At 43.3% G+C, this 26,148-nt stretch overlaps 1 protein-coding gene across 2 annotated transcripts in view; it reads left to right on the top strand.

Annotated features, from left to right (window-relative positions):
* The window catches only part of ANO10 (anoctamin 10), a 212,068-nt gene that overhangs the window by 146,876 nt on the left and 39,044 nt on the right, over positions 1-26,148 (top strand). For both annotated transcript variants that reach the window (XM_018066945.1, XM_018066946.1), the window contains exon 12: positions 11,239-11,355. In XM_018066945.1, the coding sequence (XP_017922434.1) occupies positions 11,239-11,355 (117 nt within the window). The remainder of the gene's footprint in view (positions 1-11,238; positions 11,356-26,148) is intronic.

Here is a 26,148-nt window from a genome sequence, read left to right as displayed (position 1 = left end):
CTCTTCCAAGGAACAAGTATCTTTTAATTTTGTGACTTCAGTCACCATCTGCAGTGATTTGGGAGCCCAAGAAAATAAAGTCTTTCCCTGTTTCCATTGTTTCCTCATCTATTTCCCATGCAGTGATGGGACCAGATGCCATGATCTTAGTTTTTTGAATGTTGAGTTTTAAGCCAGTTTTTTCACCCTCCTCTTTCACTTTAATCAAGAGGCTCTTTAGTTCCTCTTTGCTTTCACCCTTCACTGCCATAAGGGTGCTGTCATCTGCTTATCTGAGGTTATTGATACTTCTTGCAATCTTGATACCAGCTTGTGCTTCATCCAGCCTGGCATTTCGCATGATGTACTCTGCATGTAAGTTAAGTAAGGTGACAATATACAGCCTTGACATAATTCCTTTCCCAATTCTGAACCAGTCTTTTGTTCCATGTCCAGTTCTAACTGTTGCTTCTTGACCTGCATACAGATTTCTCAAGAAGCAGGTAAGGTGGTCTGTTATTCCCATCTCTTTAAGTTGTTAAAAAAAAAAAAGAAAAAGAATTGTTCAGTTTGTTGTAATCCACTCAGTCAAAGGCTTTAGTGTAGTCAGTGAAGCAGAAGTAGATGTTTTTCTGGAATTTTCATGCTTTTTCTATGATCCAGCGGATGTTGGAAATTTGATCTCTGGTTCCTCTGCCTCTTCAAAATCCAGATTGTACATCTGGAAGTTCTTGGTTTACACTGTTGAAGCCTGGTTTGGAGAATATGAAACCTGGCTGATGTACATTAAGTATCATTTTTTGGTAAATACTTATTTGCTTTATTTTTGGCTGCGTCAGATCCTAGTTGAGGCACATGGGATCTTGGTTGCAGCATGCAGGCTTTCATTGTAGCACACGCGCTTCTTTCTGGTTGTTACTTGGGCTCATCAGTTGTGGTGTGTGGGCTTATGCACCATGGCATAAGGGATCTTAGTTTCCCAACCAGAGAAAGAACTTGCATCCCCTGCATTGGAAGGTGGATTCTCAATCACTGGACCACCTGGGGAGTCCCTCCACTGAGTATCTTAAGCTTTCTTCATCTTCTTTCTTTTTGCTCCTCTGACTCAGTAATTTCAGATAACCTGTCTTAGGGTTCATGGTTATTTTCTTCTCCTTGAGCAAGTTTGATGTTGAACCCATCTAGTGAACTTCTCAATTTAGTTATTGCATTCTTCAGCTCCAGAATTGGTTTAGTTCTCTATTTTTTTAATAGTTTCTATCTCTTTGTTGATATTTTCACTTGGTTTATTCATCATTTTCCTGATTGTGATTAGTTTTTTATCTGTGTTCTCTTGTAATTCATTAAGCTTAAGATGATTGTTTGCATTCTTTGTCATATATAGATTTCTGTTTCTTTTGGGTCTTTTTTTGAGATTTATTATTTTTCTTTATTGTGTCATATTTCCCTGTTTGTGTTCTTGTTAAATTTTGCTGAGATTTGGGCACTTGAAAAAACAACCACCTCTCCCAATATTTACAGACTAGCTTTGTACAGGCAGAGACCTCCATTAGTCGGCCCAGCTAGAGATTCTGGGAATGTCTCAAACCTTTTCTGGAGATGGCGTCTTTGCTGGATTTGTTCATAAAGTGTCCCAGTTAGAGAAGTCTGCTTTTTCTCTTTTGAAAAAAGGGTTTGTAATCTCTTGCTCCCTCTGGTGTCTAACTTTAGTATTGCAGCTTCTCTGGTATTTTCAACAATCTCTCTTGTTCTCATTGCCTCCGCCCCTGCCAGGCATGCAAAGCATGAAGGATCCTCTCCAGTGCTCTGAGTCTAGTGAGACAGTAACCAGTTCCTAGGGAAGTCCTTGGATAAGATGGAACATTGAATGTATGTTTCATTTCTCTACTCCTGAAGGAGAAGCCAAGAGTGGATATTTTCTCCCACTTGTGCCAAGTCTTTAGTAGGAGTCTGGTATGACCTTGGTCTCAACTGTCTTGGGCCTGGCAACCCCACCCAAGGAGCTCTCCCAGAAGACAACATGTTTTCTTTAAAGCGCACGTCTTTGGCTTTAGTTCCACAGTAGAACTTGCGGTTTTTCTGTTACCAGGTGGCATGGTTTTGGTGCTCTGGCAGGAAAAGATGAGCACACATCTTTCTACTCTGCATCTTGAACCAGTCTCACAGGGTGGCATGAGAAAGGCCCTCCTATGGCCCCAGGTTTTCTGAAGGCAGTTCTTCAATGCATTCACTTTGGTGCTAACTCCCTGCCCCAATCCTTTCCTTTTGTGAGGCTGAATCCCACATTGGTTTTCTTCTGACTCTCCTTTGGGAGGATCTGCCTTTGTCTCAGGAGACTTGAGCAGCACTTTCCACTCCATAAGCCCTATATCCAGAAGTTCTGGCAAATTCTCTTGCTTTCCAGTCTTGTTCTTTTTAGATTTTATGTTTTGTCATTTCAGGAGACCCTGGGGAGGTAGGATAAGACGTGTGCATGCTTGATCTACCATTTTAAAATGAAAATCCCTGATTTTTTTCCCTTAAGGGCTTGATTCAGTAATTTTTTCAGTCTCAGTTTCGTTAATCATTAATTGGCACTTGGCAGTTAATTTATCTGATGATGAGGAGAGGATGCTCTTTTGAAGGACTTTATTTTATTCAGTGGGCTCTGAATGAAAAGAGGTAACCTGGCAGACCTATCACTGTAGAAATCAATTAGCTTTACAGAGTTCCAAGAATTTATCTCTATTTGCATTTTCTATTTCGGCAGAGACAGGGTTTGGGGCACGCTGCTACAAACACAGCTGCTACTGCCGATCATATTATGAATTTTCTAGCTTTTATAAAAACGGTTCCACTTGCTCACTGTGCACCTGGCTACTAGACTCCCAAGAGTCTGACAGCCCTGCAGTGACCACAGGTGGGCGACGCGGTGATGGTAGTACTTGAGTGCTGGTGCCAGATAGCACGTAGCTTCTGAGTGCCGACTGTCTCTGGTCCTCCTGGTCCTTTTCCGTTTCCCGGCTAAGACACGCTATAATCACTATTTGAAGCGTGTTGTTATGGGTCGCCAACTTCTTTGTATTGGTTAGTTTCAGCATTCTACCCATCTCCCCACCCTACCCCTCACTTTTTCTTTTCTCCTTTACTTTGTTTAGAATAAAGTTTGTGAATTTCACTTTAAAGGGAGATAGTTGGCAAAGAATCACAATCATGGCCCACAAAATGTCTTCTCTCTTCACAGACAGGCTATGAAAATCCAGCCCAGCTATTCATTTTGAGGGTGTTTTTCTTAAAATCTGAGCAGATTTGTATTTTATTGTAGGCTTTATTTTATTTATGAAAACAAGTAAAAATAGCTAAAATGTTTTCTTATAATTTTTTTCCTCTGTTCAGTTAGCATAAAATAGTTCCCAGCCTTGAAACACATTTTCTGTGGGAAAAATATAAATGAGATTTTAAAAATTGATCTTTTGAAACACAGTGCTATAAATGTTATTTAGATTTCTAGGTTAGACTACAAAATCTATCACAATGCTCATCTTGAATTCTGGATCCTGGTATAAGAACTCAATAAAAAGAAAGTGAGGTCTAATTTGTCCTTTGCTGATCATTCAGACAATGTTGGTTCCTATCTGCGTTTCTCTTTCTCTTTTGCTATTTATTTTTCCAGTAAGGAATGATTTGCTTTTCTCTCTTCCCCACAATGAATTTTTTAAACTTTTTATTTTATATTGAAATATAAACAATTAACAGTGTTGTGATAGTTCCAGGTGGACAGCAAAGGGATTCAGCTATACATGTACATGTAGCCATTCTCCCCCAAACTCCCCTCCCATCCAGGCTGCCACATAACTGTCTCTGCTTCTCTTTACCCCTCTTCCTTGAAGCTGGTTCCCCGTGTTGAACCTACTGTGGTGGTGCCTTTCCCATCTCACTTCCTAGTACTCTTGGTTTGGTGGGTGGGGGAGTATACAGCGAGAGGGAATGTTTGCTGTGCTGTGCTTAGTCACACTTAGTTGTACTTAGGCTGACTCTTTGAAACCCCATGGACAGTAGTTCGCCAGTCTCCTCTGTGGGGATTTTCTAGGCAAGAATACTGGAGTGGATTGCCATGCCCTTCTCCAGGGGGTGTCCCCAACCCAGGGATCTAACCCAGGTCTCCCACTTTGCAGGCAGATTTTTTACCAGCTGAGCCACCAGGGAAGCCCAGAATGTCTGCTAACTCCAGCCAGTTAAATTAATTTGTGAATGGTGATGCTTCTTAACCCTCCCAGGGTATTTTCACTTTTTAAAGATGATACGCATTAATCTAAATAAATCTATAATAGGTGGAACTTCTGAAACTGTAGCCAAGTGGGGGAATAATCGACGTTCAGAAGATTTTGAGATAAGGTGAAAGGCGGCCACCATCAAAGCAATCTGGCCCTGCAGCAGTGCACTCTGTGTATTTGCAGGCTGTACGAATGCACAGTGATTGCTGTCTCCAGCTTCCTGGGCTCGAGATTAAAAGCCAGACTCTCTGAGCTACAGGTTGTGTGGTTAGGGCCTGTTTACTGGGCACGTGGGCAGTGGTGACCAGGTGGGTTAGGAGCCGGGTAGGGCCTGTGTAGTTCATCTGTTTCATGAGGAGTAGAATCCCTGTGTTCTTTTCAATATAAGTATTTTTTCCTGTATAAAAATAATGCATGTCTGTTAAAGACTAAAGATAAAGAGATCACCCAGAGTGCCACCATCCAAACAAACTTTCATTATGGGATGTTGATATTTTTTCCAATCTAGCTAAAAGAGTTGGCAATTTTATTTTGTTCTTTGAGACACATTTTCCCCCCTGCTGAGGACTGTGATTACCTGTTTTGAGGAAAGGATGCTTACTGATGATTTGCAATTCTGTGAAAGAAAAGTGAGGACCCTACGTGTGATTCTTACCTGTCCGTCCTCGTTTTAAGTATTAAATTGCATATTCTAAGCAATAAATGTCTTTTAAATTTCTTTGGTCTCAGATGTGTTCCCTTCCGTGCTGTTCACACTCATGGGTCACCCGTCCCTCCTCGCCAGGGACCGTGCAGACCCCCTGTTTATGGCCAGCCTTCACCTGGCACTCATCCTGGCTCTGTGCCCTGGGGCTTCTTCCAGGATCTTCAGCTTTGGCCGTTCTCTCCTCTGCCCCCAAAGCATCTCTCATGTTGAGGACTTACATCTTTGAAGAGCAAACACGGGGCCAGCCCAGGTCTCCCTCCAGAAGGGCCGTCAGCCCTCAGCCCTCCTTCGCAGGCAGACTCACTGAAGCCTGTTGCTGGTCCCTCCTTCCTCCAGCCTCGCCGCCAGGCTCTTCTCAGCCGTCTGAGTCCTGCCTCCCACCAGGGTCACCAGAGGCTGCTGCTGGGTACCCCCAAACGTTCCTCCTCAGGCTCCATGTAAACTTGACCTTCCCACACCCACCTTGACTGGCTTCTTTCTCTCTGCTTTGCTTGCGTCTTTCCAGAGCCTCCTGGTTTCTGCCTGCCCCCCTGCTGCGGCTCAGGCTTCTCACTGACTCCTCCCCTCTGCCTGTCATTCATGTTTCGGTTCGCTTCCATCCTCCGCCACCGTCCCGCTGCATCTGTCCTCCCTCACCGCACAGCCTTGGGCAGTTCGTCCTCTCTCCTGGCTTCATTGCCCACTTGCACACACAGCAGCAATCCCAGGTCTCTGCCTCCAGCCCTCCCACGAACTTGAGCCCCGTCTGTCACACCGCGTGCTGATGTCTGTCTGCATTTAGACACTCGCCCAGATAGCTTAAAATGTATAGCCCATGCAGACCCCTCCTCCCCTTCAACTGCCCCCGGTCCTGGGCTTGTCATTTGAGTGCACCAGTCAAGGGGGCCTGGTGAGTCTTCTGCTGACGAGCCCCCCAGTGATTCGTGGAGCTGCAGCCCCACTGCTCTCCCGCGCACTCCAGTCTCCCTGCTGACTTGCCTGCACTTGCACACTTGTTCACTCCCCCCACCACAGACAGAGAAGTCTGATGGAGTCATCTGCGTTCATGCCTTCAGCGCCGCCTCACTCCTCTGCCAGGTTATGCAGCCCCTATGTCACTTGGCTTCCTGTTGCCTCTGCAGCCCCTCTCTCCTCAGCAACCTCAGCCCTTTGTGTGTGTATCTTCTCTCTGGAAACACTTCAGCCCCCTTCTCCTTGCCGAGATAATTCCTCCTCATCCATTGGGTCTCTGCTCAAACTCACTTCCTTCAGGGAACCCTCTCTGACCTAGTGAAAGTTGGGATTCCTGCTGGTCCACGTGCCCCTGGTCCCAGTGTAGACCCAGCAGTAATACTCCCACGTGGCAACGTTGTGGCCTGTCTGTACTCATCTACCCACCTAGACTGGGAGCCAGAACATCTGCTCTTTTGCTGCAGTGTTAAGGACACTAGTCGTGAACAGAGGGAATGAACCCAGGGCTGCTTCCCTTCTGGCTTTTGGCGGTGTCTGGGGCCAGTGAAGAATGCTCAGCTATGTGGCTTGTGGAGGCTCTTCAAGAGCGTGACCCTGGATCTGTTCCGTGGGAAGTTAAAAGCTTGAAATAAGTAGGTCTACTGGGAACCTATGCTGAAAATATAATTCCAAAGAAAATGATTTCTCTGCATATGGGCTTTTAAAAGCATTTTTTTAAATAGGGTATTTTTAGGAAAGTAAACTGTAGAGTTGTTGTTCAGTTGCTCAGTCGTGTCCGACTCTTTGTGACCCCATGGACTGCAGCACACCAGGGTTCCCTGTCCATCACCAACTCCTGGAGCTTGCTCAAACTCATGTCCATTGGGTCTGTGGTGCCATCCAACCATCTCATCCTCTGCTGCCCTCTGCTCCTGCCTTTCCCAGCATCAGGGTCTTTTCCAGTGAGTCAGCCCTTCACATCAGGTGGCCAAAGTACTGGAGCTTCAGCATCTGCCCGATATTCAGGGTTGAATTCCTTTAGGATTGACTGGTTGGATTTCCTTGCAGTCCAAGGGACTCTCAAGAGCTTTCTCCAATTCGAAAGCAGCAAATCTTTGGTGTTCAACCTTCTTTACTGCCCTACTCTCACATCCATACATGACTTCTGGAAAAACCATAGCTTTGACTATATGGACCTTCGTCAGCAAAGTGATGTCTGTGCTTTTAATATGCTGTCTAGGTTTGTTATAGCTTTTCTTTCAAGGAGCAAGCATCTCTTAATTTCATGGCTGCAGTCAGAGTTCACAGTGATTTTGGGGGTCCAAAAAAATAAAGTCTGTTACTGTTTCCATTTTTACCCTATCTATATGCCATGAAGTGAAGGGACCAGATTGCCATGATCTTAATTTTTTGAGGTGAGTTTCAAGCCACCTTTTTCACTCTCCTCTTTCACTTTCATCGAGGCTCTTTCGTTCCTGTTCGCTTTCTGCCATTAAGGTGGTGTCATCTGCATATCTGAGGTTATTGATATTTCTCCCAGCAATCTTGATTCCCGCTTATAATTCATCCAGCCTGGCATTTCACATCATAAACTCTGCGTATTAGTTAAATAAGCAAAATGACAATATACAGCCTTGACATACTCCTTTCCCAATTTTGAACCAGTCCTTTGTTCCATGTCCGGTTCTAACTGTTGCTTCCTGACCTGCAAACATGTTTCTCAGGAGGCAGGTAAGGTGGTCTGGTATTCTCATCTCTTTCAGAACTGTCTACAGTTTGTTGTGATTCATACAGTCAAAGATTTAGCTTAGTCAGTGAAGCAAAAGTAGATGTTTTTCTGAAATTCTCTTGATTTTCCTGTAATCCAACAGACCTTGGCAGTTTGATCTCTAATTCCTCTGTCTTTTCAAAATCCAGCTTGTACATCTGGAAGTTCTCAGTTCATGTACTGTTGAAGCCTCAGTTCAGTTCAGTCTGACTGTTTGTGATCCCATGGACTACAGCACTCCAGGCCTCCCTGTCCATCACCAACTCCCAGAGCTTACTCAAACTCACGTCCATTGAGTTGGTGATGCCATCCAACCATCTCCTCCTCTGTCATCCCCTTCTCTGTCTTCAGTCTTTCCTAGCATCAGGGTCTTTTCCAATGAGTCAGTTCTTCACATCAGGTGGCCAAAGTATTGGAGTTTCAGCTTTAGCATCAGTCCTTCCAATGAATATTCAGGACTGATTTCCCTTAGGATAGACTGGTTGGATCTCCTTGCACTCCAAGGGACTCTCAAGAGTCTTCTCCAACACCGCAGTTCAAAAGCATCAATTCTTCAGTGCTCAGCTTTCTTTATAGTCCAACTCTCAATCCATACATGACTACTGGAAGAACCATAGCTCTGACTAGATGGACCTTTGTTGGCAAAGTAATGTCTCTGCTTTTTAACATGCTGTCTAGGTTGGTCATAGCTTTACAGTATGAAAAGACAAAAAGATAGGACATGTTGAAGCCTAGCTTGAAGGATTTTGAACATTATCTTGCTAGCATGTAAAAGGAGTGCAATTGTGCAGTAGTTTGAACATTCTTTGGCATTGCCCTTCTTTGGGCTTGGAATGAAAACTGACCTTTTCCAGTCCTTTGGCCACTGCTGAGTTTTCCAAATTTGCTGACGCATTGAGTGCAGCACTTTCATAGCATCATCTTTTAGGATTTGAAATCTCTCGACTGGAATTCCATCATCTCCACTAGCTTTGTTTGTAGTAATACTTTCTAAGGCCCACTTGACTTCATGCTCCAGAACGTCTGGCTCTAGGTGAGTGACCACACCATCATGTTTATCCGAGTCATTAAGACCTTTTCTGTTTAGTTCTTCTGTGTATTCTTGCCACCTCTTCTTCTTCTCTTCTGCTTCTGTTAAGTCCATACCATTTCTGTACTTTATTGTGCCCATCTTTACATGAAATGTTCCCTTGGTATCTCTAATTTTCCTGAAGAGATCTATAGTCTTTCCCATTCTATTGTTTTCCTGTTTCTTTGCATTTTTCACTTAGGAAGGCTTTCTTATCTCTCCTTGCATTGTCGATTTAAGAAAGCCGTCTTATCTCTCCTTGCTATTCTTTGGAACTCTGCTTTCAGATGGGTATATCTTTCACTTTCTCCTTTGAGTGATTCACTATAGAGAATCCCAAAGGTTGTTGCTATGTAAGTGTGTTAACCATGTTAAAATGACCTCCCGTTTTAGCTAGTATTGTCTAATCAATATCAAGTTATTTTCAATTCAAGAGAGTTTTATGGACATTTCATATGGAAACCCGGAGAAGGCGATGGCACCCCACTCCAGTACTCTTGCCTAGAGAATCCCATGGGCAGAGGAGCCTGGTGGGCTGCAGTCCATGGGGTCGCTAAAGAGTCAGACACGACTGAGCAACTTCACTTTCACTTTTCACTTTCCACTTTCATGCATTGGAGAAGGAAATGGCAACCAACTCCAGTGTTCTTGCGTGGAGAATCCTAGGGATGGGGGAGCCTGGTGGGCTGCCGTCTGTGGGGTTGCACAGAGTCGGACACGACTGAAGCGACTTAGCAGCAGCAGCAGCATATGGAAACCATGAGGAGCAAGGTCTGTGGCAGCCTTTCCCAGTCTCCCAGTAGCTGGTCCTGGTTCCCAAAGAAGAGTTGACACATCTCACAAGTCCCCTGTGTGCAAGAGAAAACCTCGGCAGCGTCTTCTTTCTCAGTAATTCCTACTGAGACTCCAAAGAAGAGAAGATGGGGACAGATCTGTTAGGAGAAATGGAACAGGGCCCATGCCTGGATCATCGTGGGGCTCTGGCAACCTGAGGGCGCACCACGCCATTTATAGAAAATAAGGCGATTTCCTGTCTTAACTCTTCTGCGAAAGAGGTGAAGTCTTACATGAAATTATATCTCAGTAGTCTCAGTATTTCAGTGGAATGAAATAATGACACAGTATAGCTCTTTCTGAATTATTTATTTCTTATTTGTAGATTATATCCAGGTTCCTGTTAATTCACTTAGTTCAGAATTGCAACACATGATGTCTTCTGTTTTATTTCCTTGTTTTCACATGGCAGACACCTAGTCAGTGTCTTCCAGTGCCTTCTTTGGTCATGACATTCACATTTTAGAGAAGATTACCCTTCCCTAGTCCACTCCAGACCTCCTGTTAATGCCAGGCAGTCCCTGGCCCGCCCTGGCCTTCTGCCGGTTTTCAAGTCTTTGTATTGAATTATTGCTTGTTCTGGCGTGATGCTGATTTCCTCCATTATTTCATACTTCTCCCAGGAGATATCCACATGTTATTTATCCTTCATCCCTCATTTGAAAATATCACAGTAAAGAAATCACTTATTTTTTTTTAACCGTCTTTTCTGCTAATTATTCGGTGCAACATGTCTTATAGGCTGTTCCCTCTCCTTCACTGATTTTCTTCATGCCTAATACTTACCTTGAATTTTTATTTTACAGCCTTTTATATTTACTAATTCATGCCATCATCAAAGAGGCAACTTTATTCTTACGACCATTCGGGTTTCTGTGGGTGCTGGCCCTGGGTCACAAGATGATGGCAGCATTAGAGAAACACTGAGTCGAGGCTGCGTGTCTGAGCAGCAGACTTAGCCGAGGAAGCGGTCCCTGCTGGCTTATTTCTGCAGAGAAAGGAGCATGATCACAAACCTCATATGATTATTTTAGAGAACCTCTCTATGGCGTTGGTAGAGAAGAGAAATAAAGTAGCTAGGTTCTAAGTTTCTCGTGTTATAAAGGGAGAGGACATCCTCTGTCTATATTCTGCCTCACAATATGTGGAGTCTGCAGCATAAAGTAGTACATTAGTCAGTCAGCTCATCAATACTTACTGATTGTCATTTCATGAAAGACACTGCACCAGAAGCTATTGGGGAAGCAGAGGATTCCAGGCCCCTGCTGTTTAAGGCGCATGCATGTTTCATGTAACTCAGCCTGAAGCACAGCACAGAGGAGGGTGTGGTTGCACAAAGAGAAACATTTGACTGCACACGGGGCACCCTAAATACACTGGGAATTAAGACACAAGTAGAAAAACGCATTTTGTGGTAGACTTTTTAGAACAAACTTTATTTTTCATTGAGCCTAGCATATGGTATCATTTTAAGGGAATAACTGATTTTAAAAGAAGAAAGCAAAGTAAGTCAGTAACGATTCAGTGGCCACAGTAGGGTGAATTAAATGTAAGTTAAGGACCTGGTTGATCTCTGATTCATCACAGGCCAGTAGTTAGAAGTGACCCAAGGTTAATGAGCAGGATCACAGTGCTAATTTGTCTCCTTGCCCATATGGTCCAGTGTGTCCCGGCAACATGTGCTCTTTCTTCTTTTCAGCACATGCTCCTGGCTTTGAAGTTCATCCTTGCATTTGCCATACCTGATAAGCCACGGCATATCCAGATGAAACTGGCCAGATTGGAATTTGAATCTTTGGAGGCACTCAAGCAGCAGGTAAGGGCAGCTGTCCTGAAAATAAGAATGTATTTCTTTAGCAAATGCCAGGAGACATAAATCGGAGAATTGCTGCTCAGCGCTTCCTGCAACCTTGAAGTTAACCCGTTTAAGTAAGTATAGAAGGTTCCAGTTTATTTTCTTTATAATTTGCATTTGGATATAGTTGGCTAACAATGTTGCATTCGTTTCAGGTGCACAGCAAAGTGATTCAGGTATACACACACATGCATCTGTTCTTTCTCAAATTCTTTAAGTTCTTACAGAATATTGAGCACACCTCCCTGTGCTACGCAGTATAGGTCCCTGTTGGTTACGTATTTCAAATATAGTAATGAACATATTTCAGTCCCAAACTCCCTGTTCACCCCTCTCCCCATACCTTTCCCTTTGGGAACCGTCAATTTGCTTTCTACAGCTATGAGTCTGTTTCTCGTTTTTACAAATAAGTTTACTTGTGTCTTTTTTTTTTTTTTAGATTACACATATAAGTGATACCACATGATATTTGTCTTTGTCTCACTTACTTCACTCAGAACGATAATCTCCAGGTCAATCCATGTTGCTGCGAGTGGCATTATTTCATTCTTTTTAATGGCTAAGTAATATTCCATTGTGTATGTGTACCTCAACTTCTCTATCCATTCATTTGCCAATGGATGTCTAGGTTGCTTCCATTCCTAGCTACTGTGAGTAGTGCTGCTATGAACATTGGGGTACATGTGTCTTTTTCAGTTGTGGTTTTCTCAGGGTATATGCCCAGCAGTGGGATTGTTGGGTCATGTGGTGATTTCATTCCTGGTTTTTAAGGGAATCTCCATACCGTCTTCCATAGTGGCTGTATCGTTTTGCATTCCCGCCAACAGTGCAAGAGGGTTCCCTTTTCTCCACACCCTTTCCAGCATTTATTGTTTGTAGATTTTTCAATGATGGTCATTCTGACCCGTGTGAGGTAGTAATACCTCATTGTTGTTTTGACTTGCATGTCTCCAATAACGAGCGATGTTGAACAGCTTTTCATGCGTTTATTAGCCATCTGTATGTCTTCTTTGGAGAAATGTTTGTTTCAGCCTTCTGCCCACTCTTTGACTAGGTTGTTTGTTTTTCTGGTATTGAGCCGAATGAGCTGCTTATGTGTTTTGGAGATTAATCCTTGGTCAGTTGTTTCATTTGCTATTATTTTCTCTCATTCTGAGGGTTGGCTAATAATAATCTGGTCTGATCAGTCAGACCAGAAGAAAATGTAAATATTTGATACTTCTGTTCACAGGAAATTTTAAAGTCTTCTGAAGTTTTCATTTTGTGCATAAAATTATTATAGCAAAGTATTAAAAAGTGATTGATAAAGACTTTCAAGCAAAAAAATATTTGATTAGGTAAGATTCTTTGGAAGAAGTGAAAAGAAAATAGTACTTCAAGGAAGGAGAAAAGGAAAAACAAAATTTTTACTTATCATTAGGAGTATATTTGTGTCTCTTGAATGGATGATGGTGGATATCACATCACTATAATGTTAAGCATTTCTTGGATATCTTTAAAAGAGTGACCTTAGAGTTTACTTTTAAAATGTCAATATTCACAGTGTGCTAGAAAATATATTTTGCAGCTATTTTAATTTATGATGAAATATTAGATGTCAGCTTAAAATTGTATGGGAGGGCATTTGGCACTCAAAACTTTTAGGGGTGATGTAAGCAGAAATTGTTTTAATTGAACAGCATTGTCTATGGAAGAGTTTTGGTAAATCAAGTTTCTCCACCGATTCCATTTCTAGTGAAGTTTTATAGACTGGGGCAGGCTGGCTGTGTACACACCTTTCCTCCAGGTCAAGGAGGTCTTATTTCATGTTAGTTAAGCTTTCTTCTCCTCTCACTTAGGATTTTACCCTGCCATGAATTTGTTCTAAAAAGCAAAGGGTCTTTCTCAATGCTGGAGATGACTAGCACATCTCATGTTACCAAACATACTTACCTGAAAGTCCTACTTCAGATCTGTCATATTTGCTTTGGAGGGATTGATGGATATTAGTGTTACTATGGATGTGACTAAGTAATGTCCCCAGTCCTCTCGGCTCCTGGATTCATCTTCAGATACTCCCTGAGCTAAGCTGAGTTGCGTCAGTCGTGTCCGACTCTGTGCGCACCCACAGACGGCAGCCCACCAGGCTCCCCCGTCCCTGGGATTCTCCAGGCAAGAACACTGGAGTGGGCTGCCATTTCCTTCTCCATGAAAATATTCCATAATTGAATTTCAGTAACTCTTAAACATTCCACAAAATTTCCTAAGAACCTGTGAGAGTATAATGCCTGGCAAGCCTCTCTAAATACTCCCTAGCTGACAGTAAAAAAAGTCCAAGATGAGTTTGGTTTATGCTCATCTTCACTGAGAAGTGAAACATTACCCTAGAGTCTGTCTATTTTTTTAAAATATGAAAAACTCTAAGTGGTTTTAAGTCTCTCTGAGGTCTTCTCTCCGGAGGACATAGACATGATCCTCTGATTGACAGCCCTCAGAAAACGTGATTTTGGTGTTGATTTTACTGTTAGGTCTCTGGAGGAACAGAGAGATCCAGGAGGTGCTGGCTCCATGTGTGTGTGTGCGCACACGTGCTCAGTTGTGCCCCACTCTTTGCAGTCCCGTGGACTGTAGCCCTCCAGGCTCCTCTGTCCTTTGGGATCTTTCTGACCCGAGGATTGAACCCCCATCTCCTGTGTCTCCTGTGTCGGCAGGATGGATTCTTTACCACTGAGCCACCTGGGAAGCCTGTTGACTCAGTATATGTATCAAATGCCTCCATAGAAGGTGTTCTGGCTTGCCCTGGAGGTGACATAATTTGTGCAGATGCAGCTCCAGTGTCTTGGATCCAAGTAGGGAGAGAGCCATGTTGAGTACTTGTGGTTTCCTAGGGCCTTGACTGCAAACCCAGGAAAAGCATCCTTCCCCTCACCTCGCACCCCTGCTGGTTTTCGTTAAAATTATAATCCAAGACTAAAAACCATCCAGAGTACAACCTGGGCAGAAGGTCCTCTCTTGCTCTCTTGTCTCTCTGGCCCAGGGCTTCGCTGTGTGGCTGACGCCGCTGCCTGGGTCACCCAAGCTCACGCTGCTGCAATTGGAGACAAAGATTTCCATCACATTTCCTTGTTAGTCTCACTGTGCAGAGGTTCTGAAAGGCCATAGGTGTGGAAGGCCACCCATTTTCTGCTTTTCAAAAACTAATTCAGTGGCATGTCTTCAGTTTACTTGCCCAACTAGTGTCATTTCTAGGATATAGAGTGTTTCTTTTTCTTTTTCACTCTGATGTTTACCTGTGTGTTTTGTAAACAAGTGGAGCTTCACCTCACTGGACTCTTCCCGTGGACTAAAGGCAGAGAGGAGGGCTTCTGCCATATCTTCTGGTCATTTGGGCCCTGATCAGAAGTGGAGTTATGGAAAACATATTTAAGAATAAATCTCATTAATGCCTAGCCTGTCCCCAGACTCTTTCACTGTCAAGTGACCAGAAATTGACAATAGACTTGTCAATAGGAAAGATTATTCATGAATAATTATTATATTGTGTTTAACTTATATTTGAATTGCTACTTTTCACTTCCATTTCCATTCTATGGACAAAACGTGATTGAGAAATTTAAGTCATTGGACAGTTCTTTTTTTATAAAGTTTATTTATTTTATTTTTGGCTGTGCTAGGTCTTTCTTGCTAGTTGTGGAGAGCGGGCCCTACTCTGTAATTGTAGTGTGCGGGCTTCTCATTCCAGCGGCTTCTCTCATTGTTGAGCACGGACGCTCGGGTACACGGGCTTCAGTGGTTGCCGCGTGTGGGCTCAGCAGTTGCAGCTCTCAGATTCTGGAGCATGGGCTCAATAGTTGTGGCACACAGGCTTCATTGCTCTGTAGAAGGCGGGGTCTATATGGATCAGAGATCAAACCTGTGTCTCCTACACTGGCAGACAGATTCTTTACCACTGAGCCACCAGGGAGGCCCTGGAAAGTCCTTACATTGGGCTGTACATCTTGAAAGTAAAACTTTCAAAACTGCATGCGTTAGGAATTCCCTGGTGGTCCAGTGGTTAGGACTCCGAGCTTTCACTGCCTAGGGTTCAGCCCCTGGTAGGATAACTAAGATCCTGAAAGCTGTGTGGTGTGGCAAAAACAAACAAACAAACATATATTTAGGCATCACACCATGAAGATTCTGTTCCCCTAAATCTAAGGTGGACCCAGATTACTTACATTTAAAAGACCCTTCCTATTGCTCCAGGAACCCTCTCCTAAGTCACTTCAGTTGTGTCTGACTTTGTGCGACCCCATAGACGGCAGCCCACCAGGCTCCCCCATCCTTGGGATTCTCCAGGCAAGAACACTGGAGTGGGTTGCCATTTCCTCCTCTAATGCATGAAAGTGAAAAGTGAAAGTGAAGTTGCTTAGTTGTATCCGACTCTTAGTGACCTCGTGGACTACAGCCTACCAGGCTCCTCCGTCCATGGGATTTTCCAGGCAATAGTACTGGAGTGGGGTGCCATTGCCTTCTCCACAGGTGAATGTTGAGAAGGAGCAAATTCTGAGTCAGGTTCTGCCCCAGGAATAAGTCAGGTAGCATATTCACACCTTAGATTTTTGTTTTATAAAATAAAAGGCTGGACTCATGGTCCAGAAATGTGCATGTTTTACCCAACACCCAAGTGATTCCAGTGCGGGAGATGTGAACCCGCCAGGGGACCCACTGTGCTCTATGGACCTGGCTGTTCCTCCAGCTCATGGGGCAGGGGCTGCAGGGAGTAGGAGAGTGTGCGTGGAGAAGAAGGGTACCCAGAGCAGTTCTTTTCTCAGCATCAGATAGGAAACTGTGGCATTTCTAAATACATAAGCAAATGAGATATACTTGAAGGTGAGAGGCAAACTGGGGAAAATAAAATTGTTTGCTTTGCAAAGGGCATCTTGAAATGATTAGACTTCAGTCGGTGAGACCTTTACAGAGAATTCTAGACAGTAAATATCAGCCTAGTGATGCCCTTTTATTTCTTTTCAAATTGATGTATTCAACTCTCAGTAATTTTTAAGATCCAGTTAAAAATAGAAAGAAGTCTTATCCAGGTACCATTTGCTCCCTGGCTGGCCTGGAGCACAAGGACACAACATCCTCAGTACAGTCATCCTTCTGGGCAGACCGCCCTCTCAGGAGCTGAGTGCCCGCGGAAAACCCGGGAGCTGGTCCAGTGGAGTCTCTGAGAAAGAGAACAGCCTCAGAAATCAGTTGAAAGAACAAATAAGGACTTGAAGAAGATGCCACGATGTGAAGTATGGCCCTCCAGGGTTCTAACCAGATGTGAGACCTTGACCATATGGCCATCTGGGCCAGCCTGCGTGAAGTAACATTTTTGTTTTCTAGGGTTAACTGTATTTAAGCCATTTCTGACATTTCCCAGGAGCTTCTGAACTTTCCTTTCCCTGCCTGTTCATGCTTTCAAGGTGTGGTAGCGAGATCTGCATTCTTAATGGAAAGTTAAGAGTTTCACAACATAGAATGAGGATGTTAAAGTATTTGACAATTGGATACATAATCATGTGTTAGTCTGCCAACGTGTCGTTCAGAAGGAAATATTGAATCCAGATAAAGAATTGGCTGCTGAAGAGCCCGTTGTAGAGGCAGTTGGTGCCGAAGCCTCCATCATTGGGGAGGGGACGGTCCATTTCCCTGGGCGCCAAGTCAGCTCCAGCTTCATGAGCCCAAGCGACCCAAAGGTAAACTGAAGTCCACAGTTCCAGCAGACCCCTCTGAGCTGGCTTCTCCCTCTCTCCCATGTCAGGAGTTTGTCTCACAGCCTTGTGCAGCTTCAGGACAAGTGGGTTGACCCCCTGTTTTGGAGTCTCCACAGATGGTCCTCGCACACACGGGCAGAGTCGGGCAGCAGTGACACAGTGTGAGACGCCCATGTGAAGCAGGGCAGTGGCAGGGAGATGCGCTCGGTGATGGAGGAGGACCACCTCAGGCTCGGGTGCCCTGACTCACCAGGCAAACCAGGAGTGAAACGGTGCCATGAAACCAGAGGGAATGGCGAGTCAATTCCACCTTTGCAGCAGCCCCGCCTGTCTTCATGATAAGCACAGCCAGGCAGTGACCACGACCAAGGGTGGTGGCAGACAGCAAGCAATGGGAGGACAGCTGAGCCGGGCACTTTCCTAAGCCTTCCACATGGGCCGCGACTCCCGATAGCAGCGCTCGGAAGCCATTTGCACTTGATTTTTCACGTGGTACATTGTTCTCTAATTCATAACTTATAACTGTCTTCAAAGTAACTAGTGCACTAACAAACACTGGCTCATGTACCTCTTATTGAGACCCCAAAGTAGGTCTCTTACTTTTGGGTCTCACAGAGTCACACTGCTCATGGATCCCCAAGCACCCCTCCTGTATCGTAACCCTGACCACCCAGGGACCCCAGCCACCGCCAGCTGCTCAGACCCTCCCTCCCCGGAGAGCCCCCCTCTGCCGCCCACTTCTGTGTATCTACCCCTCTGCCCTTGGCCAGGTGACGCCTTTCATACCCAAGTCCCCTCAGCCAGCTCTGACTAAATCTCCACTTAATCAAACTGAGTTTGTTGACTCATACATAGTTCAGAAGCTAATACATTAGGTAAATGACAAATGATGTCCTTGGACAAAAAAAGAGGAATCTTAAAATAGGTGCTCGGGCAAAAATGGAAACAGTTAGGTCATATGCCTTTCTGGGATCACTGGGGAAGGGAATACATTCTGAGGAATTACATGAGAGCACTTTAGAAGGACTCCATGCCTAGCCTTGATGAAGCCCGAATCCTACTTTTTCTGAAAGGACTGACTATGGTTGATATCAGTAAAAAGGGTAGCTCCCAAAGAGACCATAAAATAACCCTGAATCAAGCCAGATAGAATTCTAAAGTAGTTTGTACTTGACTCTGGAATAATCCTGTCCCTACCTCTGTTGGTTAGGGTTTTTTTTTTTTTTTCCCCTCTGCAGTTTTTGCTCTGACTGAAGAAAAAACGGTTTAAAGTGCGTGAAGGCATCCAGACACTAGAATAAGATGCTTCGCGAAAGCCCAAGAAAGCCTCTGATCATTTCTGTCTCCCTAGTAAACAATCTATATAAATTGCTACTTACTCTCATTTCCTAGTCCTCTGGGAAAAATTTAACATTTGTATATTTAATTATTCCCCCAGATGTAAAAGACATGGCTAAATCAAAACCAGATTTATTTTTTCTTCTGGGAATTACTGAGTAAGCCATGAAACAGAATAAAATGTAGTATCTTCCTAGTCACCATATGAGTTGATGAGCCGCAGTGAGGGCAGAAAGGGCCTGGAAGCAGAGATTCCTCCACAGAGAAGGGCCTCAGGTTCACTGTACTGTGGAAGTGATGCCCTGTGCTTAGGACCATATGTCATTAAAATATGTCTGTGTTTGTAAAGAAAAAAATTCACCCTATCATAAATTATCCTAGAAATTTCAGAATGCTTAAAACTGTATGTTTAAAAAGAAAAGAAAGATGTTTTCTGGTGAGGTATATCTCAGCTTCTATACTAGATTAGTAATTATACTGCCTTGAGGGCCCCCATGTATGAGAGCAGGTCTTCCCTCTCCACATAAATGCATGGGCTGTTAGGAATGCATCTATTATGCTTTTTTTTTTTTTAACCAAATGTCCTAAGATGTATTTTTAAAAAAATGTATTGGAGTATAATTGCTTTACAGTGTTCTGTTATTTTCAGCTGTACAGCAAAGTGAATCAGTTATATGCAGACATATATTCCCTCTTTCTTGGATTTCCTTCCCATGTCGGTCACCAGGAGCACTGAGTAGGGTTCCATGTGCCGTACAGTAGGTTCTCATTGCCGCTGCTGCTGAGTCGCTTCAGTCGTGTCCGACTCTGTGCGACCCCATAGACGGCAGCCCACCAGGCTGCTCTGTCCCTGGGCTTCTCCAGGCAAGAACGCTGGAGTGGATTGCCATTTCCTTCTCCAAGGTTCTCATTAGTTATCCTTTTTATATGTAGTAGCGTATGTATGTCATTCCCAATCTCCCAGTTCATCTCACCTTGCTTCCCCCTTCTTGGTGACCGTATGTTTGTTCTCTACGTCTCTGTCTTATTTCTGCTTTGCACATAGGTTAGTTTGTACCGTTTTTCTAGATTCCACATATATGCCTGATACACAATATTTGTTTTTCTCTCTCTGACTTACTTCCCTTCTAGGTCCTACTTCACTTCTAGGTCCATCCGCATCCCTGCAAATGGTACAGTTCTATTCCTTCCTGTGGCTGAGAAATACGCCGTTGTGTCTGTGTACCACACCTTCTTTATCCATGCCTCTGCTGATGGGCGTTTAGGCTGCTCCCATGTCCTGGCTGTTGTAAACAGAGCTGCAGTGTACACTGGGGTGCATGTGTCTTTCTGAATTATGATTTTCTCCAGGTATGGCCCAGGACTGGGATTGCTGGGCCATATGGTAGTTCTAGTTTTAGTTTTTGAAGGAACCTCCATACTGTTCTCCATAGTGATTGCATCAATTACATTCCCACCAACAGTGTAAGAGGGTTCCCTTTTCTCCACATCCCTGCAGTACTTATTGTTTGTAGTTCTTTTTGATGATGGTTATTCTGACTGGAGTGAGGTGATATCTTGTAATTTTGATTTGCGTTTCTCTAATAATTAGTCATGTTAAGCATGTTTTCATGTGCCTTTTGGCCATCTGTATGTCTTCTTTGGAGAAATATCTATTTAGGGCTTTACCCATTTTTTGATTGTGTTTTTTTTTTATATTAAGCTGCATGAGCTGTTTGTATATTTTAGAGATTAATCCTTTGTCCATTGCTTCATTTGCAAATATTTTCTCCCATTCTGTGGGTTGTCTTTCTTCTTGTTTATGGTTTCCTTTGCTGTGCAAAAGCTTTTAAGTCTCATTAGGTCCCATTTGTTTGTTTTTGTTTTTATGTTTTATTATTCTAGAAACTGGATCAGAAAAGATCTTGCCACTATTTATGTCAAAGAGTGTTCTGTTTATGTATTCCTCTAAGAGTTGCATAAGAGTGTCCAGACTTACATTTAGGTCTTTAATCCATTTTTGAGTTTACTTCTGTTTGTGATGTTAGAGAGTGTTCTAATTTCATTCTTTTACATGTAGCTATCCAGTTTTCCCAGCACCGCATGTGGAAGAGACTATCTTTTCTCCCTGTATGCTCTTGCCTCTCTCATCATAGATTAGGTGACCAAAGATGTGTGGGTTTATCTCTGGGCCTTCTATCGTGTTCCATCAATGGGTATTTCTGGTTTTTGTGCCAGTACCGTACTGTCTTTATTACTATAGCTTTGTTGTTCTAAGATATTAAAAGACTGTATTATTGGCTTCATTAAGATCAAAGATATATTTCTGTGACTACCAGACTAGAAGCATCTTAGAGACAGGATTACTTCAGACACAGAATTCATATCTGTTGAATGAATGAGTCAGTAATTAGATGATGGGCCACAGCCTCATCCCTTTGTGCCTTTTTCTGTTATTAAATTGTAGTCCTTTGGCTTTGAAGTTGTCCTCTGTGTGTTAGATTTGGGATTTAGGAAATCATCATTGAGTTCTTACTGTGTCAGGAAGCCACAGGCTTTTTAAAAAATTACTTTTGTTTTCAATTACTAGTAAACTGTTAAAATGGAAAACCTGTTTTTAAAGATAATAAATAGTATTATTTTGCATGGATTTTCAATGCTACAGAACCTCAGGGATATGATTGAATATCGTATCATATAGGGAATGTAAACCTGAGATTGGGCTGGAAATACAGTGATTGAGAGCCTTGGAAATTGAGCCTTTTAAGTAAATCCCTAAGAGCAGGATATATAGTCATTTGCTTCTTTCTCCTAAGAATAGAATGCAGAAAACAGGAAATATTTAGATTTAAGGACTTCCTGAAATATTTAACTAAAGAAAGATAGCCATTTCATGTTGATAACAGCTCCAAGAATATAAGTAGTTAATTCTACTGAATCCATAATAAGTCAAAATTAAAGTACAGACATTAAAATTCAGCAGCAAATGTCAAGGACATGGTATGGTCAAAGCACAAAAATGTGGAGCATCAGAAAGTCCCTTAACTCATATGAATGTCAAATGGCCTTATTGAAAAGCCCATAGAAAAGACCCTGTCCCAAAGGCTGACTGTACAGCCTAAGGAAGGGTCATTAGCCATGGTGGTTACCTTCCAAAGTGGTCTCCAGTGACCCCTGCCTCCTGGTGTCTATACCCTGGGAGTCCCCACCAACCCTCCACTCTGGTTGGTCTGTGTAATCAGTAGAGTACTGCCGAAGTGTTGGTATGTCTCTTCTGGGGCTAGGTCATAAGACAGACATTATGGCTTCTGCCTTCTTCTCCCTCGTGGATCATTTGCTTTTGGGAAGTTAGCTGCCATGTTATGAGAACACTCTACATTAAGTAGGTCATCCAGAGGACACAACTGCTAGTTGGCCCCGAGGTGGATGTAGGCAGTCGAGGCTCCTCAGCCCTCCCCCGTCTGCCCACCATTCCCACACTGGGAGTGGTTTCAAGGATGCAACCTTGAGGGAGTCATGTCTTGTGCCTGTGACCGAACCCAGTGAAAGCCTTTATATTAACTTTTAAGGTTTTGGTGGGTGGATGCAGAGATCTGCGTATCTTGCAGCCACCCAAGACTAGCCTTGTACATAATTTCTTTTGTTTATTAGAACTTCCCCCTAGCAGTCTGGAGTGGTCTTCCCCTTTCTTTGGTCTCTCTTTGCCTGCCATGTAAGGGGGCCAGTCATCTGGGGGATTCCTGAGGTTGCAGACCAACCCTCAGGCCACCAGTGGAGAGGCCCACATGACGGGGAGCATGATTGACCACCAGTAGCCACATGAACGAACCATCTTGGAAGCACATAGTCTAATCCAGGGGTTGGCAGACTTTTTCTATAAAAATATAGTAAATAGTTTAGGTGTGTGGGCCATAGAGTCTCTCTTGAACCTACTCAGTCCTGCTGTTATAGAGCAAAAGCTGCCATGCCCAGTATGGGAATGAAAGGAGGAGGCTGTGTTCCAATAAAACTTTATTTACAAGAACAGGCAGTAGGCCAGATCTGGCCTGAGGACTGCAGCTTATCACCCCTCCTGTAGCCTGTCAAGCCTTCAGAAGACTGCAGTCACTGCCTGTGTTCTGACTGAAGCTTCCTGAGAGTCCCTGAGCCAGAGCCACCCAGCTGCTTCCAGATTTCTGAGAATAAATACTTAATGTTTAAGCCACTAAGTTTGGAAGTATTTTGTCACACAATAGTAGATAACTAATGCAATAATAGGTAACTAATCCAGGAAAGGAGGCTGGCTGACAGATGAACCAAGCTTGGCTGTGAGTTGATAACTATTGAAGCTAGGTGGTGGGTAGGTCCATAGAGGTTCATTATATTATTATCTCTACTTCTGTGTAATAAAAGGTTAAAAGGAACCAAAATAAAAAAAAACAGGAAAAGAAACTACTAGAGAATTATCTAAAGTGAGAGCGTCAATAAATCTGGTGCTTGTGCTGCTCACCCATGTGTCTGGCTCTGAACCCTGTGTTCTCTTGGCCCCTCTTCTAGCAAAGCCTCGGCTGTTTGCCTGTATTTTTCCATTGATTCATTGCCACATTAATACTTTCAACTTAATATCCAAGACAGTTCTTTGAGCTTTGATGCCATTGCTGCTGTTGAACCATCTTTGGGGCTTTTCCACTTCTTTATCCCTCTACACTGTTGTTGCTGTTCAGTCACTAAGTTGTGTCTGACCCTTTGCAACCCTGCGGACTGTAGCCCACCAGGCTCCTCTGTCTCCTCTGTCCATGGAGTTCTTTCCAGGCATGAGTACTAGAGTGGGTTGCCATTTCCTTCTCCAGGGGGTCTTCCTGGACGAGGGAACGAACCCACGTCTCCTGCTTTGGCAGGCATATTCTCTACCTCTGAGCCACCTGGGAAGCCCCTCTTTATACTGTAGACTGTAAAAAACAGTCATTACTGAGAGATGGAGCCCTGTTCAAAGATCTACAGAGTCCAGCCTTGATGTGACCTGGGGTATAATAATAGTTTACATTTTTACTGATCTTGGCTCTCAGGAGGATACTAGCAAATCCAATACCTTAATGAATTCTTACACAGCCTGGGACGGGAGGTCTGGCAGGTTTCACTCTGGCATTTTATGGATGAGAAATTTGGAGACTCAGAGTTTAAATGGCCTTCCCTGGTGGCTCAGACGGTAACGAAATCAACTACAATGCAGGAGACCTGGGTTCGATCCCTGGGTCGGGAAGATCCGCTGGAGACCGGAGTGGCTACCCACTCTGGTGTTCAGCAGGGTCCAGAATCTAGCCCCTGGTCCAGTGCTCTTTCTTCCTCCCTTACCACCTCTTCCGGGCTTGAGGAGAAGCAGGTAGAATTTGACTTCAAATGAAATGACTGTGAAATACCTCACACAGTGCTTGGCACATAGGTTCTCAATCAGTGTGTTTACATTCCCTTTAAGACACCTTTGAAATTGGAAATCACCTTGACAGGGTTTTAATTGGCAATGTAAATGATAATGTGTTCATTGTTAGGTGCATGAAGTAGAAATTTGAAATAACCTATCTTTTGATTGATTGCACTGATCCCGAAAAGGGTTCTTGTGTTTGATTCAGAGAACGGGTCTGGATTATCCTGCCCTTGTAGTTCCCCAGGACAATCATGAAATAAGATTTAGTGTTAGGTTTTGAACAGCTCATGCTTCCTGTACACTTAACCAAATGTCCTTGGTGATGACATTTACAAATGAGATACAACTTTGAGAACAGGCGAAGAAGGTAGTGGGAGAGCAGAGAGCAAAATGCCAAATGTAAAAAATGCCTCTGAATGCCAAAACTCAGTTCACCAGGGCATCATCTCTTTCCTTTTTTCTTTCAGAGATCTGTTTAAATAATGTTGTGTGTTCCTATCCTTAGCATGTGGTTAGGAGGAAATGAATTTTTCCGTCAAACATTTTTGAGTTTTCATTTCTTTCCTTCCTATTGGTGGCAGTCCTTAGAGATAAAGTCTACAAGGCACTTACTACCGACCAGGTAACTTTGTTATCAGGGCTATAGCTTTATATCCTTCATTCTCCCCCCAACCCTAAAGCAACTTTGGGAAAAAAATCTCATTTGCTTGGAATCTTATATTGTTATTTTATTTGTTATTTTGAATCTTAAGTTTCTCTCCAGTTCTTCATTCAAGTTGCTTGAAGCAGTGTTTTTGTGGTAGATTTGCAGCTTCTTTTGTTTAAATTGTTTTGGGAAAAAAATGATAATCATATTTTAAATTTGCAAGTCTGGTTTTAGTCATAGGCACGAGAGAAAAATGAGCTGCCAAATGTCTGGAAAACACAACTCCAACCTCCTCTACTTTCACATGTGATAAATACTACTTTGAGTAGAGACAGAAAAATCCAGATTGGTTTTTTTTAACCTTCTTGGACTAATGGTTTCACCATTTTTTAAGGTATGTTGTACAAAACCATTTGCAAAAAGTTGAATCTGGTTTATTTAAACTGTATGCAGGATAGCGTGCACAAATCATTTCTGTGAAAATGATCTATGATTAAACAATTACAATCAGAACAGTTTACTAAGGAATTGTAATTCTCACAGTCTACCGAAACATTACCTTAAAGGAAGTGTGTAGATCCTCTGAGAATATACATTGTGCCAGGAACTGGGTGGGTGGTTTGCAAGTGGCTTTTGGCATCAGGTATAGGTGTCTCAGGAATTCCAGCTTTACCATTACTGAGTAACTGTGAACAAGTTCCAAAACCTCTCTGGGCCTCAGTTTCACCCTCTGTAAAATGGGCATAATGTCAGGAACAAACACATGGGGTAAGCAAGCAGATGGAGGCACAAATCAGAGCCCCTAAATCTGTGGCTTTTCTACTGTTTTCTACCATAGAACAAATGGGTATAAAGAACAGACTTTTTTAAAAATTGGAGTACAGTTGCTTTACAATGTTGTGTTAGTTTCTGCTGTGCAGTGAAGTGATCAGCTATATGTATGCATATATCCCATCCCTCTCGAGCCCCCCTCCCATCCCAGCCCTCTAGGTTGTCACAGAGCACGAGGCTGAGCCCCCTGTGCTTTGCAGCAGGTTCCCACTAGCTGTCTGTTTTACACATGGTAGTGGTTATACGTCCCAGTTTCCCAATTCATCCCACCCTCCCCTTCCTGCTCTGTGTCCATTCTCTACATCTGCGTCTCTATTCCTGCCCTGCAAATAGGTTCTTCTGTACCATTTTTCTAGATTCCACCTATATGTATTAATACATGATGCTTGCTTTGCTCTTTCTGATTTACTTTACTCTGTATGACAGACTCTGGGTCCATATACATCTCTAAAAATGATCCAATTTTGTTCCTTTTTATGCCTGAATAATATTCCATTATATATATGTTCCACATCTTCTTTACCCATTCCTTTATCCATTATCCATTCTATATCCATGTTAATGGACATCTGAGTTGTTTCCATGTCTTGGCTATTGTACAGAGTGTTGCAGTGAACATTGGGAGCTATGTATAATTTTTACTTATGGTTTTCTCAGGGTAGATAACAGACGTCTCAGTGGAGTGCCATAAGAAACTTTTGGCCACTAGGAAGTAAAGTCCTCCTTTTAGTAGTCCATCTATGGAGAGCCTGCCGAAGAGAAATAACTACTTACTTTGAAAATTGCCCTGCTTTCTGGCAGTGAGCAGTCTTGGATCCCTCCAAGCCCTGGGATTC

Source organism: Capra hircus, chromosome 22 (genome assembly GCF_001704415.2).
Source record: "Capra hircus breed San Clemente chromosome 22, ASM170441v1, whole genome shotgun sequence".
Taxonomy (NCBI): domain Eukaryota; kingdom Metazoa; phylum Chordata; class Mammalia; order Artiodactyla; family Bovidae; genus Capra; species Capra hircus.
This window is presented reverse-complemented; position numbering and strand designations above follow the sequence as displayed.